Source organism: Dreissena polymorpha, chromosome 7 (assembly GCF_020536995.1).
Source record: "Dreissena polymorpha isolate Duluth1 chromosome 7, UMN_Dpol_1.0, whole genome shotgun sequence".
In the NCBI taxonomy this organism is placed as follows: Eukaryota; Metazoa; Mollusca; class Bivalvia; order Myida; family Dreissenidae; genus Dreissena; species Dreissena polymorpha.
This window is the reverse complement of record NC_068361.1, coordinates 4,473,756-4,489,218: the sequence shown is the minus strand read 5'-3', so window position 1 is coordinate 4,489,218 and position 15,463 is coordinate 4,473,756. Positions and strand designations below refer to the sequence as shown.

The 15,463-nt window shown below is 36.7% G+C and overlaps 1 protein-coding gene and 1 long non-coding RNA gene across 9 annotated transcripts; one reads left to right on the top strand and one right to left on the bottom strand.

Moving 5' to 3' along the window:
• Positions 1–3,409: 3,409 nt before the first annotated feature.
• On the top strand, positions 3,410–14,538 carry LOC127837375 (uncharacterized). Of its 7 annotated transcripts, none has more exons than XM_052364375.1 (7): positions 3,410–3,577; positions 3,832–4,135; positions 4,875–5,050; positions 11,166–11,260; positions 12,370–12,518; positions 13,256–13,570; positions 14,410–14,538. In XM_052364375.1, the coding sequence occupies exons 1-7, from the start codon at positions 3,481–3,483 to the stop codon at positions 14,501–14,503; spliced, it is 1,230 nt and encodes a 409-aa protein (XP_052220335.1). In that variant the 5' UTR covers positions 3,410–3,480; the 3' UTR covers positions 14,504–14,538. The 7 variants fall into 7 exon arrangements, with proteins under 7 accessions (XP_052220335.1, XP_052220334.1, XP_052220331.1 ...); XM_052364374.1 differs by having other exon boundaries at positions 11,166–11,400; positions 12,507–12,518; XM_052364371.1 differs by lacking the exon at positions 12,370–12,518 and adding an exon at positions 12,150–12,206 and having other exon boundaries at positions 11,166–11,412; positions 13,313–13,570.
• On the bottom strand, positions 11,108–12,525 carry LOC127837391 (uncharacterized). Of its 2 annotated transcripts, XR_008029257.1 has the most exons (3): positions 12,507–12,525; positions 11,211–11,400; positions 11,108–11,165 (listed from the first exon to the last, which is right to left on the bottom strand). It is a non-coding gene; the product is annotated as an uncharacterized LOC127837391 (long non-coding RNA). The 2 variants fall into 2 exon arrangements; XR_008029256.1 differs by having other exon boundaries at positions 11,108–11,400.
• Positions 14,539–15,463: the final 925 nt, after the last annotated feature.

Genomic DNA, 15,463 nt, shown 5'->3' with positions numbered 1-15,463 from the left:
GCTTTGATGTATTAAAAAAAAATTGGCAGGTCAGATAATTATCTCCATTTAAAGCTTATTACTTCCCTTGAATTTGTATTTTCGACCCTAGACCTTGAAGGATGATCTTGACCTTGAAATTGTACCACTTAAAATGTGCAGCTCCATGAGATACACATGCATGCAAAATATCAAGTTGCTATCTTCAATATTGCAAAAGTTATGGCCAATGTTAAATTTTTCGGAAGGACACGCGGACTGACAGACGGACTGACAGTTCAACTGCTGTATGCCACCCTTTCGGCGCCATAAAAACTTAAGACAAATCCACCTCCATATATGAATTCTGAATATAGAACAGTTATTTACAAAACTAGACAGGCTCATATTACATACCTAAATAATAGAAGTACGAAGACCTGGGAAGCCTACAAAAAAACTAAGAAACCAAGAAACCAAAATAAAAAGAAATTCTATTGATTCTTATTTCATGGAAATATGTAGCGGCGGTCCAAAATCAAAAAACGCCTGGCCTACTATTAAACATTTCAATCAAAACATTCTAAAAACAAAAACACAAATGAAATTATCTTTACAAAAATGATAACTGAGTGTCAGATCAATCACAAGTTAGTACTATCTCATGAAAATTAAACACTCATCATATTCTTTCCGATACAGTAACACAGCAGAAGTCCCCCATATTAGAACAGAATCTTACGGTAGGACAAGCTTCAGTTTTGAGGCCGCCCAGTTTTTGAACAGCCTCCAAAACACTATCCGCTGCGCGGAAAACTACAAAGAGTTTGTGAGACTGATCAGGATTTCGTGCGGTCTCAGTTGTAAATGCTCTTTTTGTTCTTAATGTGTTTGTCAATGCTAACTTTCCTCCTTTATGTTGCAGCCCATGCATGCTATTAGGTGTTTGTTTATCTTGTTGTAAAGACTTTGTTTTTGTCGGAAAATAGCTTCGATAGCTAATGTTTGCTGATTGTAAAAACCGACAATAAATAAAGTTTATTGTCTCTTGTATAATGACGTCATGCAAGATCACACTAACTTCTGCAGTTACGTCCTGCGAGCGCACATTACGTGCAAGATCACTCTTACTTCTGTAATATCGTCATGCAATCGCACGCGTACTTCTGTAATGTTACTTATGCCAGCGCTTACCTACTTCTTTAATTACGTCATGCAAGCTCACACAAACTATTGTAATAACGTCATTCGAGCGCACGCTTACATCTATCATTAGGACATCACCAAGCATGTATTATAACTTGATCTCGTCTCCAAACAAAAACGCGAAAGGATTTATCATGCTGATAGTATAGAAAAACATCTATGAGATAATGCAAAAGAAAAAAATACCTAAAACAAATAATTAGATTATTGTTAAGTACAAAGAAACTAATTTTTGAATAAAAGTTCATTTCTGTATTGCTATTGTACACATCATGAATTCTAAGTATATATTGTCAGTTGTCCGACTGGTTTATTGCGCTTATTGCACAAGAAAAACAGAATTAACGCGTATAATTGAAGCCTTATCCTTAAAATGACTTAATTCAAAAGAGTATCATAATTGTATTGATTGATGTGTACAAATTGTTGTAACCTCGCAGTCCTTCCCATGTTCCTATTCTTGACATCGCTCTTCGAACGACCATTGTCTCATACAAATGTACAGGCAAATTTCATAGAGGAACATTAACGGTGTCAGAATAGTTCTGCAATACGCAACTTAATTCAATTGACGTTTAAAGATATCTTCAGCGATGAAGTTCAAGTGAAGTTCATGTCAAAATACGCAGAAATGTCGGATGCTAAATGTGGCTTATGACACTGCATCACAATAAAGATAAGCTTATGCTCAGGAAGGCACCTACAGATATAATTTAATAACTTGACGTCAGTAAAACACAATTGATTTGGAAAAAATCACGAACATTTCCAAAAATTGATGACAATTTGATATGCATTTTTACATCAGGTCAGCATTAATGAGCTTTTATTTTGAGAACACATTATTTATCTATCACATAAACAACACTTTCGTTGAATAATTCAATAATTATTAATACAAAACATGTACTTGAAAATCGTTCAATGATAGTTTAGATACGTTTATGTTCATATCACGTCGATTTCAATCGAAAAACTATGACCCAAAACATATGCATAAGGATAAATGATATCTATTCCAAAAGGGATTATAAACGAAATAATGTGTAAATGTTGGATTTATCAAGAAGCGCACAGTTCCAACAAACATAACATATATAATTTTAGCAAACATATTAAGAGGCAACTATTACAAAATGCAATGTTATATAATCAAATGATAATACATTCAGGGATAGCGGGCTAGAGAACTTTGGTAGATAGTTTATCGTAGTATCCACACAACGACAATATCGGATAGTTTGAGGCCAGGAAGTGTCTTTACAGCTGTAGACAGCATCGCAATAAGCACAAAAGCTTAGTACCAACATTTATGACAAGATAATTTAAAATATCGTATACATTCTATTTGTATCTTTCATAAGTCATTCAGTTTAGATACATACCGGTCAGTAATGGCTACTCGTTGTCACACAAACATTCAGTCGCAAATTAGTAATTGTCGATAAATCTTTGAAAAGACATAATCCAGCATCACGTTGAGAAAGGTTAAACTCAACACAAAACGGTCAGACACAGCTTCCAGGGGCCGGTCGTGACGCTACCTGCACGGCGCATAGGATTAGCATTACTAGTCAAACCGAAATGTGCAACGGATACTTAACAGACTGAAGCTATTCGGATTCAATATGTATTCCCGGCGCATATGGCTTTGCTTGCTGGGAACAATACCCGACTGGTAAGGTTACCACTATCGACTCCAGTTTCCACCCGACCCACCTCAGCACAAGACCACCGCAAAGTTGCATATACTTTTTTAAACAACAGCTGAAAAGTGCCATTATAATTTAACACTCATACATTAAATATCTCCTTTTGTTAGTCTTTATTTTGTAAGTTAGGAATTCTATGACATACTACGGTGTCTCGAATGATGCACCCCAGTCAAGGAAGGAGATCTTGAATTTCGAAATGCGCTGCTAAAGATTTATCCGTGTACATTTGTATACACTCGGTGTTAACAGACGATCGATTTTGTATACACTCGGTGTTAACAGACGATCGCTTTTGTATACACTCGGTGTAAACAGACGATCGTACCTCACTCACAATTTCTAATATTTATGTATCGAAATGAAATGTTAATGGCGCTTTATTTGGGAGTATTAGAAGCAAACAAACACAAATTAATATTGAACTTAGTCTTAAATTATTGTATATATTTAGATATCAGATACAAGCGTTTTGCTCACATTTTAAAGTTATGTTCATGCTTTAAAATCGTGATCAAGAGGCCGGGAACGAGCCAGTATTGCCTTTCGAAACGAACTTAAAATCAGTCGTGATTTAAGATAAGAAATTCGTGACGGTACATGTATGTTCTTTGTTGACAAAACTTTCAGTTCTAGATTTACTTGCAGTCGACCATTCGCAATGATTTCCCTCAGACTGTCGGTGATATTTCTGATTTTTGGTACGTATGTTTCTTCGGTTATTTTCACCATCATCTGCATTGTTTACGCAATATGATCGTACTTGATTCAAACTGCATCGAAAATGAGTCATTATATGAGACACATGTGTATGCCTATTTTATGTTGCAACATGATAATCGATGATTTTTTTAATGTTTTTTTTTTAAGACGGGGTAATATTATCGCAAAACTAGTAAATGGATTCATAAGGAAACATTGTAAGATTTTTCAGAATAATGTCACATTATTGCAGGCGTGGTGTTTGCTGCCACAACCCACGCGCCCCATGAAACCAAGCCTACGCATGAACCTCACGCAACCCACGCGCCCCATGAAACCAAGCCTACGCATGAACCTCACGCAACCCACGCGCCCCATGAAACCAAACCTACGCACCCGCCTCCTAGCGGCGGAGAAGTAGACGCTGCAATTGTGAACATCGACATCCACTACAATGACGAGCTGTGTCTCGCGATCCTATTGGTTGACTGTGCTACCCACGTGACTACTGGAGATGAGCAAGTGTGCGGCTCCAATGGGGTAACCTATAACAACCAGTACGTTTACATTATTAATTCAATTAATTAATATACAATAATAACTCGATTTAAACGTTTGAAGAGGCCTTTTAACGTTTTGGTAAATTGACAAATTAAAGAAAAAGGTTTCAGATTCGCAAATTTTCGTTGAAGATATGATATTTGTAATACTGAACATTTACCATGCTCTAAAATATCTATTATATGCATCTTTTGACGATTTAAAAACCTAAAAATTATAAAGCGTTGCAACGCGAAACGATTGAATGATTTGGAGAGTTCTGCTGTTGTTCGTTATATTTTGTGATAATACGTGGATTGCTTATAAAATGTATAAAATACATCATTCATCGTAAGAGCACGGAGAGCTGAGTGGTCTAGGCGGTAGACTTTTGCTCCAGGGGTCGGTGGTTTGAGTCCAGTTGAGGGTTACTTTTTTGTTTCTTCAATTGTATTATTGTTTTGTTTTTTACTGGAGCTTTTTTTAATCCAATGTTTACATTTATCAATATAGAACATGTAATGACAATCTTCAATAATGCAAAAATATGTGAAAAGGCCCTTTTCAATAACTACTGTAAGACCTTACGGATATATCTTAATTTCATCGTTGCTTTGTCAATAAGTAGAAAAAGCACTGTTCGATACTCGATAATGATTTTCGATTCACAATATAAAAGCTTATAAAGTCCACTCCAATAATATACCGTATTGCTTGCTTAAAACTCACTAAGACGAACCGGGATTTTGTTCATAGTTGCCGTTTTACCCACGCTGTGTGCGAGACCCTACATTTCAAGGATCACAAAATAACCTTCCAAAGCCACGGCGCATGCCCAGCCACCTCGGCCCCTCTCAGCACAGTCGCCATCATCAACTCGGAGCGCTCTGCCGCAACCCACGCGCCCCATGAAACCAAGCCTACGCATGAACCTCACGCAACCCACGCGCCCCTTGAAACCAAACCTACGTACCCGCCTCCTAGCGGCGGAGAAGTAGACGCTGCAATTGTGAACATCGACATCCACTACAATGACGAGCTGTGTCTCGCGCTCTTATTGGTAGACTGTGCTACCCACGTGACAAAGGGCGATGAGCAAGTGTGTGGCTCTAATGGGGTAACCTATGACAACCAGTAAGATGATCTTTTAAATTATCGATAAAAACGCGATTGAAAGTTCATGTGACAATTTTGCCCCGTTTTATTGCAAGAATATCAACCTCATATTTTTTAGTTTTTTTAAGGCTATTAAATAATTATTGTAACAGTTAACTGATAGCAAAGTACAATCAATCATGCTGATTATAGCGTAAACATATTAAAGAACAATTCTTCTACATCAAAAGAGTATGCCCTATTTCTTTCTTGGCACTAATTGCAAGTTACGAGATATTGTTTACAGCTGCCATTTTACCCACGCGGTGTGCGAGACTCTACATTTTGCTGGGCATCAAATAACCCTCAAAAGCCACGGCGCATGTCCAAACACCACGACCCCTCCAAGCAACGTCGCCACTGTCACAACCGATGGCGACTTAATGTTCAATCTCTTCTGTAGCAACGTCGCGTCCATAACGTGCACCAATGAATTAAAAATCGTATGCGGGTCGGATAGCCAGTTCTATCCCAATATGTGAGTCATCTAAACATGAGTGCATTGTTGGTAATGTTTGTTAATTATTGCAGGCTAGTATTCGTATTCAAAACCTAAAATATTAAATATAGATAATTTTGTTGTTTTAAAACAGAAAATGTGTGTTAGGCACAATATGTAGTATTGCAGCGTCATTTTGGGAAATCGAAAATGAAAATGTTTACACTGAAAGAATGACTGTTCCTGTAAGCCTTTGTAAATATTAACAAAAAATTAAATGCGACGATGAAGATTTAGACATAATTTGGTTCTTTCCAAATCATAATCCAAATCGATGCAAATGATCGACGATCATTGTTATATCCAATTAGCGCCCAAACATTATAACTCTTAGCGTGTTCAAATTTTCTATAAAAAAAATGCCAAATTATGTCTTAAATCGATTCCATTATTTGGAAATTATAAATGTTTGTTCCAGTTTTTCGATTAAGTTGCGTGTGAATTTTTTTTGTAAGCTTCAGATGCGTTGTCAGATTTGTGTCCATATTTACATATATTGCCGTCAAATTTGTGATTTGATTTGTTTGTTTTCAACCTTATAACGTGTGTTTGAATATGTTAATTTCCTAATTAAGACGTGGTGTAATGTATATGGTGTCCGTCTAGCGACCGGGAGGTCACGGGTTCGATCCCCACCGTGAAAGCGTTCTTTAGATCTCCCCCAAAGACACCAAGTACTGGTTCTAGGCCCAGGAAACGGACTCGAGAGCGTTTATATAAGCCTTAGGCTTTCGATGCAATCGAGCTAAAATAAATAGGTTTAAACTAATTAAGACGTATTTTCTGGTTGTTTGCTTTAACCTTTGTTGCCCTTTCGTTTCCTTCACATGTGTGTTCTGACGTGTTTGTTTCTCCCTTCAGTTATTGGTTCAGGTTTCTTGTTTTAACCTTAAGATTTTGCTTCGTGTTTACCTTCAGGTGTGTTTTCACCAAGGAGAGATGCAAGAACAGGACATTGACCATCAGTCCAGATCCTAACCGATGTTAGTTTGGTCTTTGAATCATGTTGTATTTTTCAAATACAGCCAGTCCAGATCCAAACCGATGTTGGTTTGGTGCCTTTGAATCATTTTCTATTTTTCAAATGTGTACAGTCAGTCCAGACGCAAACCGATCTAAGTTTGGTTCCTTTGAAACATTTTGTATTTTTAAAAATACAGTAAGTGAAGATCAAAACCGATTTTAGTTTGGAGCCTTTGAATCATGTTTTATTTTTCAAATACAGTCAGTCCAGATCCAAACCGATGTTAGTTTGGTCCCTTTAAATCATGTTGTACTTTTCAAATACAGTCAGTCCAGGTCCAAACCGATGTTAGTTTGAGCCCTTTAAAACATGTTTTATTGTTCAAATACAGACATTCCAGGTCCAAAGAGATTTTGGTTGGTGTTTTGGATTAAACATGTGCACCAATTCTACTAGATCTTGTTCATATTGTTCAATAACGTCAAACTTGGCTCTAACCATAGTCCATGGCTAGAAACCAAAAAAGGGGTACCACAAGGTTCTATACCTGGGCCCCTCAACTATAACATTTTCATGAACGATATATTATATTTTGTATACAAATTAACACACTACAACTATGCAGATGCTAACACCCTCTCATTCAATCACAACAACATTGAAACACTCAAATCAGTCCTTGAATCAGACAGCATCCAACTTATAGAATGGTTTAATTTCAACCAAATGCAGGCTAATCCAGATACATTTCAAGCAATCTCTATTGGTTAAAAAACTCATTAACATTTAAAAGAATTTAGTATTGGGGATAACACTATAGAATGTGAAGATGTAGTTAACTTATTAGGCATTGACATAGACTTCTTATTAAACTTTTACCAACAAATCAGCAACATGTGTAAAAAGGCAACCAAACAACTAACTTTATAATTAAGACTCAGCAAATTTCTTAAATCTTAAAATAAACTCTTAATATACAAGTTATTTATAAGATCCAACTTTAATTGTTTTCCCGCTAGTCTTGCACTTCTGCTCCAAAACAAACTCTGATAAATTAGAGAAACTTCAGCACGGGGCTTAAAGAATCACTACCAATAATTTATCCGCCAGCTATAAAACCTTGCTTCATGGGGCAAACATGCCCACATTACACCTAAGCAGATTAAGAACTATGGCAATAGAAACATATACAATCATATTCAAATCATCTACACCATACTTACTCAACCTCATGAAAATTAAACACTCATCATATTCTTTCCGTTTCAGTAACACAGCAGAAGTCCCCCATATTAGAACATAATCTTACGGTAGGAAAAGCTTAAGTTTTGAGGCCGCCCAGTTTTGGAACAGCCTCCCAAACACTATCCGCTGCGCGGAAAACTACAAAGAGTTTGTGAGACTGATCAGGACTTCGTGCGGTCTCAGTTGTAAATGCTCTCTTTGTTCTTAATGCGTTTGTCAATGCTAACTTTCCTCCTTTATTTTGCAACCCATGCATGCTATAAGTTGTTTGTTTATCTTGTTGTAAAGACTTTGTTTTTGTCGGAAAATAGCTTCGATAGCTAATGTTTGCTGATTGTAATAACCGACAATAAATAAGGTTTCTTGTATCTTGTATAATGACGTCGTGCAAGATCACACTAACTTCTGCAGTTACGTCCTGCGAGCGCACATTACGTGCAAGATCACTCTTACTTCTGTAATATCGTCATGCAATCGCACGCTTACTTCTGTAAGGTTACTTATGCAAGCGCTTACCTACTTCTTTAATTACGTCATGCAAGCTCACACAAACTGTTGTAATAACGTCATTCGAGCGCACGCTTACATCTATCATTAGGACATCACCAAGCATGTATTATAACTTGATCTCGTCTCCAAACAAAACCGCGAAAGGATAAGTCATGCTGATAGTATAGAACAAAATCTATGAGATAATGCTAAAGAAAAAAAAAAGAAAAATAAAATTAGATTATTGTTAAGTACAAAGAAACAATTGTTTGAAAAAAAGTTCATTTCTGTATTGCTATTGTACACATCATGAATTCTAAGTATATATTGACAGTTTTCCGACTGGTTTATTGCGCTTATTGCACAAGAAAAACAGAATTAACGCGTATAATTGAAGCCTTATCCTTAAAATGACTTAATTCAAAAAAGAGTATCATAAGTGTATTGATTGATGTGTACAAATTGTTGTAACCTCGCAGTCTTTCCCATGTTCCTATTATTGACATCGCTCTACGAACGACCATTGTCTCATGCAAATGTACAGGCAAATTTCATAGAGGAACATTAATTGTGTCAGAATAGTTCTGCATTACGCAACTTAATTCAATTGACATTTAAAGATATCTTCAGCGATGAAGTTCAAGTGAAGTTCATGTCGAAATACGCAGAAATGTCGGATGCTACATATGGCTTATGACACTGCATCACAATAGAGATAAGTGTATGCTCAAGAAGGCACCTACAGATATAATTAAATAAGTGGACGTCAGTAAAACACAATGGATTTGGAAAAAAATCACGAGCATTTTCAAAAATTGATGACAATTTGATATGCATTTTTACATCAGGTCAGCATAAATGAGCTTTTGTTTTGAGAACACATTATTTATCTATCGCATAAACAACACTTTCGTTGAATAATTCAATAATTATTTATGCAAAACATGTACTAGAAAATCGTTAAATGATAGTTTAGATACGTTTATGTTCATATCACGTCGATTTAAATCGAAAAACTATGACCCAAAACATGTGCATAAGGATAAATGATATCTATTCCAAAAGGGATTATAAACGAAATAATGTGTAAATGTTGGATTAATCAAGAACCGCACAGTTCCAACAAACATAACATATATAATTTTAGCAAACATATTTAGAGGCAACTATTACAAAATGCAATGTTACATAATCAAATGATAATACATTCAGGGGTAGCGAGCTAGAGAACTTTGGTAGATAGTTTATCGTAGTATCCACACAACGCAAATATCGGATAGTTTGAGGCCAGGTAGTGTCTTGACAGCTGTAGACAGCATCGCAATAAGCACAAAAGCTTAGTACCAACATTTATGACAAGATAATTTAAAATATCGTATACATTCTATTTGTATCTTTCATAAGTCATTCAGTTTAGATACATACCGGTCAGTAATGGCTACTCATTGTCACACAAACATTCAGTCGCAAATTAGTAATTGTCGATAAATCTTTGAAAAGACATAATCCAGCATCACGTTGAGAAAGGTTAAACTCAACACAAGACGGTCAGACACAGCTTCCAAGGTCAGATCGTGACGCTACCTGCACAGCGCAGAGGATTAGCATTACTAGTCAAACCGAAATGTGCAACGGATACTTTACAAACTGAAGCTATTCGGATTCAATATGTATTCCCGGCGCATTTGGCTTTGCTTGCTGGGAACAATACCGGACAGGTAAGGTTACCACTATGGACTCCGGTTTCAAACCGACCCACCTCAGCACAAGACCACCGCAAAGTTGCATATACTTTTTTAAACAATAGCTGAAAAGTTACATTATAATTTTACAATCATAAATTAATTATTTCCTTTTGTAAATCTTTATTTTGTAAGTTAGGAATTATATGGCATACTACGGTGTCTCGAATGATGCACCTCAGTCAAGAAAGGAGATTTTGAATTTCGAAATGCGCTGCTAAAAGTTTATCTGTGTACATTTGTATATACTCGGTGTTAACAGCCGATCGTACCTCACTCACAATTTCTAATATTTATGTATCGAAATGAAATGTTAATGGCGCTTTATTTGGGAGTATTAGAAGCAAACAAACACAAATTAATATTGAGCTTAGTCTTCAATTATTGTATATATTTAGATATCAGATACAAGCATTTTGCTCACCTTTTAAAGTTATGTTCATGCTTTAAAATCGTGATAAAGAGGTCGGGAACGAGCCATTATTGCCTTTCGAAACGAATTTAAAATCAGTCGTGATTTAAGATAAGAAATTCGTGACGGTACATGTATGTTCTTTGTTGACAAGACTTTCAGTTCTAGATTTACTTGCAGTCGACCATTCGCAATGATTTCCCTCAGACTGTCGGTTCTATTTCTGATTTTTGGTACGTATGTTTATTCGGTTATTTTCACCATCATCTGCATTGTTTACGCAATGTGATCGTACTTGATTCAAACTGCATCGAAAATGAGTCATTATATGAGACACATGTGTATGCCTATTTTATGTTGCAACATGATAATCGATGATTTTTTATTGTTTTTTCAAAGACGGGGTAATATTATCGCAAAACTTGTAAATGGATTCATAAGGAAACATTGTAAGATTTTTCATCATTATGCCGCATTATTGCAGGCGTGGTGTTTGCTGCCACAACCCAAGCGCCCCATGAAACCAAGCCTACGCATGAACCTCACGCAACCCACGCGCCCCATGAAACCAAGCCCACGCATGAACCTCATGCAACCCACGCGCCCCATGAAACCAAACCTACGCACCCGCCTCCTAGCGGCGGAGAAGTAGACGCTGCAATTGTGAACATCGACATCCACTACACTGACGAGCTGTGTCTCGCGCTCCTATTGGTAGACTGTGCTACCCACGTGACTAAGGGAGATGAGCAAGTGTGCGGCTCCAATGGGGTAACCTATAACAACCAGTACGTTGATATAATTAATTCAATTAATTAATTCACAATAATAACTCGATTTAAACGTTTAAAGAGGCCTTTTCACGTTTTGGTAAAGTGTCAAAATAAAAAAAGGTTTCAGATTCGCAAATTTTCGTTGAAGTTATGATATTTGTAATACTGAACATTTACCATGCTCTAAAATATCTATTATATGCAGCTTTTTGACGATTTAAAAACTTAAAAATTATAAAGCGTTGCAACGCAAAACGATTGAATGATTTGGAGAGTTCTGCTGTTGTTCTCTATATTTTGTGATAATACGTGGATTGCTTATAAAATGTATAAAATACATCATTCATCGTAAGAGCACGGATAGCTGTGTGGTCTAGGCGGTAGACTTTTACTCCAGGGGTCGGTGGTTCGAGTCCAGTTGAGGGTTACCTTTTGTTTCTTTAATTGTATTCTTGTTTTGTTTTTTACTGGAGCTTTTAAAATCCAATGTTTACATTTATCAATATAGAACATGTAATGACAATCTTCAATACATGCAAAAATATGTGAAAACGCCCTTTTCAATAACTACTGTAAGACCTAACGGATATATCTTAACTTCATCGTTGCTTTGTCAATAAGTAGAAAAAGCACTGTTCGATACTCGATAATGATTTTCGATTCACAATATAAAAGCTTATAAAGTCCACTCCAATAATATACCGTATTGCTTGCTTAAAACTCACTCAGACGAACCGGGCTTTTGTTCATAGCTGCCGTTTTACCCACGCTGTGTGCGAGACCCTACATTTCAAGGATCACAAAATAACCTTCCAAAGCCACGGCGCATGCCCAGCCACCTCGGCCCCTCTCAGCACAGTCGCCATCGTCAACTCGAAACGCGCTGCCGCAACCCACGCGCCCCATGAAACCAAGCCTACGCATGAACCTCACGCAACCCACGCGCCCCATGAAACCAAACCGCCTCCAAGCGGCGGAGAAGTAGACGCTGCAATTGTGAACATCGACATCCACTACAATGACGAGCTGTGTCTCGCGCTCCTTTTGGTAGACTGTGCTACCCACGTGACTAAGGGAGATGAGCAAGTGTGCGGCTCCAATGGGGTAACCTATGACAACCAGTACGTTGATATAAATAATTCAATTAATTAATTCACAATAATAACTCGATTTAAACGTTTAAAGAGGCCTTTTCACAATTTGGTAATTTGTCAAAATAAAAAAAGGTTTCAGAATCGCAAATTTTCGTTGAAGTTATGATAGTTGTAATACTGAACATTTACCATGCTCTAAAATATCTATTATATGCATCTTTTGACGATTTAAAAACCTAAAATTATAAAGCGTTGCAACGCGAAACGATTGAATGATTTGGAGAGTTCTGCTGTTGTTCTCTATATTTTGTGATAATACGTGGACTGCTTATAAAATGTATAAAATACATCATTCATCGTAAGAGCACGGATAGCTGTGTGGTCTAGGCGGTAGACTTTTACTCCAGGGGTCGGTGGTTTGAGTCCAGTTGAGGGTTACTTTTTTTGTTTCTTTAATTGTATTCTTGTTTTGTTTTTTACTGGAGCTTTTTAAATCCAATGTTTACATTTATCAATATTAAACATGTAATGGTAATCTTCAATACATGCAAAAATATTTGAAAAGGCCCCTTTCAATAATTACTGTAAGACCTAACGGATATATCTTAACTTCATCGTTGCTTTGTCAATAAGTAGAAAAAGCACTGTTCGATACTCGATAATGATTTTCGATTCACACTATAAAAGCTTATAAAGTCCACTCCAATAATATACCGTATTGCTTGCTTAAAACGCACTAAGACGAACCGAGCTTTTGTTCATAGCTGCCGTTTTACCCACGCTGTGTGCGAGTTCCTACATTTCAATCATCACAAAATAACCCTCCAAAGCCACGGCGCATGCCCAGCCACTTCGGCCCCTCTCAGCACAGTCGCCATCGTCAACACCGGTACTTCTGGTTCCGTAACCAATGCGACGACCACTTCCGGTCCAGCAACGGCCACTCCCATGGCTCCCGCAACAACCGACGCAATGGGTTCCATTGTACAAAATGTCTTCTGTAGCAATCTCGCTACCATTTCATGCACGGGTGGTTTCGACGTCATCTGTGGGTCAGACGGACAGTATTATCCAAATCAGTAAGTTGCCGAAGGCTTTAAGGGACTTGTTCACAGTTTCACATAATGACAAATTTTCAAAATTTTGAAAGGAATGTGCTGGTGGTATTCAAGCACGCACAATTATAATTCTTACTTAGACAACTGTTTTTGACATCGTTAAAATTAGCAAAAAAACATGATTTACCGAAATAGAGTTTAAGGTTTGTTAAAAAAATTAATAAAAAAGGTCACGTGTTGTGGTAGCGATTTTTAGCTTTTGCTGCTAGAGATCCGCAGGGCATAAACATGTTTTGTTCATGTTATTATGATTATAATTATATATAAAAATCCGAAAACAACAGATATTTTAGTAAAATAATATATTATTTTTTTATTAACCATTTGTTAACAAGTCCCTTTTAGTCATATAAAATCTTTAAAAACTCATTGCATTAATTGCAATTAGAGTAGGAACACTTGAAAGCAATAAATCCATCGTGTAATAAATAATACTTAAAGGTCTAGTAAAAAGCTAGTTGAGGCCCCTCGTCCTCCCCATTGTTGCCTGCATACTGTGCAGTGAACTACAACCAATTGGAATCATTACATTTTTGCAACTGAATAAACGAACTCAACCATTACTTAGCTAGTTTATTACATACTTATAACAGTTAAGGATCAACCATTGTAGCGCCTTTGGTGTACGCTTTCGATGAATAGAATATCTCATTAGATGTCCAAACATGAAATTAAATGCGCTTTTATAGTTGAATGGACATTAAATACGCCAAACAACGACCAACATAAATATAATACGTTTGCAAAAATACGAGTGTGGGTTACTTGTTGTACTATCTCATTGTTACCATTGTCTTCAGGTGCGAAATTTCGAAAGCCAAGTGTCATGACGCCACACTGACGATCGTCACCGACACAACCAAGTGCCAGGCAAACGTGGGTGGAGGAAAATAGACGTTGTGATATGTAGAATAAAGCTCTTTGATGCACACATTTTGTTATTCCTGTTCCGCTGTTGTTGTTGTAACATGTTTGCCAGTTGCATCAAAGGTTGCATTATATGTCGCTGCTCACCCATTGGTATTATAGGGCATGGCAAATGACATACACATGTAATTAAATGCCAGCTCAGTTAGTAAGGCCTGGACTACACATCCATAGCCCGGCAATAAAACTTTTGTAGAAAAGGATTATGAACTATTATCCACGGCCGTCGCCCGCCACTACTTATGATTAAAGTAGAATGTTATCACTTACTGGCATAAGCGCGTATGCGTATAACTGATTAAAAAGCTGTCTTAAGTAAAGTGTGTGTTTGTATTCTAACCGCCGTGAAACGATTGAAATACTTCTGGAAACGGCGAGAAATCCAATAAAACAAAGACTCAACAAATTATATACCTATCGTCCCCGTTGAGTTTTCAAATCTTTTAAGAAACAGCGAGACAATGAAAAACACAACTTTATAAATGCTTTCGTACCTGCTAAATGTAATATGGTTACTATCAAAACTTGTATATAACTATACATTAACTCCATTTGTACCTTTCTACAACTAAGAATTTAAAATAAAATATTTTCAAAACATTATTTTTACAAAATGAATTAACAGAAGATCGGACTTTGGACCATACTTCAATTCAGAATTATAAGGAGCGGATAAAATTTCTACAGAGAATTTGCCACCCTGGATAAAATTTATCCCTCGATTTGACTATCAGACGTGGCTGTTAATCACAAACAAATAATACATACAAGCAGCAAATATCCAATGCCTGTAAAAGTAAGTTAATCTAAAGTCAAATAACATATCTATAAGCTCAGTTGAATAACACTATAAACCGCACTTTTTTCACACACAATTTACACATGACGGAGAGGCGATTCATAACTTAGTCTTGACATACCGATACA

What these genes read in the sequence shown, in the direction of transcription:
- LOC127837375 (XM_052364374.1), top strand. Translation starts at nt 3,481, where the DNA reads ATGTTCTTTGTTGACAAAACTTTCAGTTCTAGATTTACTTGCAGTCGA. An exon ending in GGGGTAACCTATAACAACCA is followed by an intron (nt 4,136 to 4,874) that starts GTACGTTTACAT and finishes TTTTGTTCATAG; the next exon opens with TTGCCGTTTTACCCACGCTG. An exon ending in AACCAAGCCTACGCATGAAC is followed by an intron (nt 5,051 to 11,165) that starts CTCACGCAACCC and finishes CTACGCATGAAC; the next exon opens with CTCACGCAACCCACGCGCCC.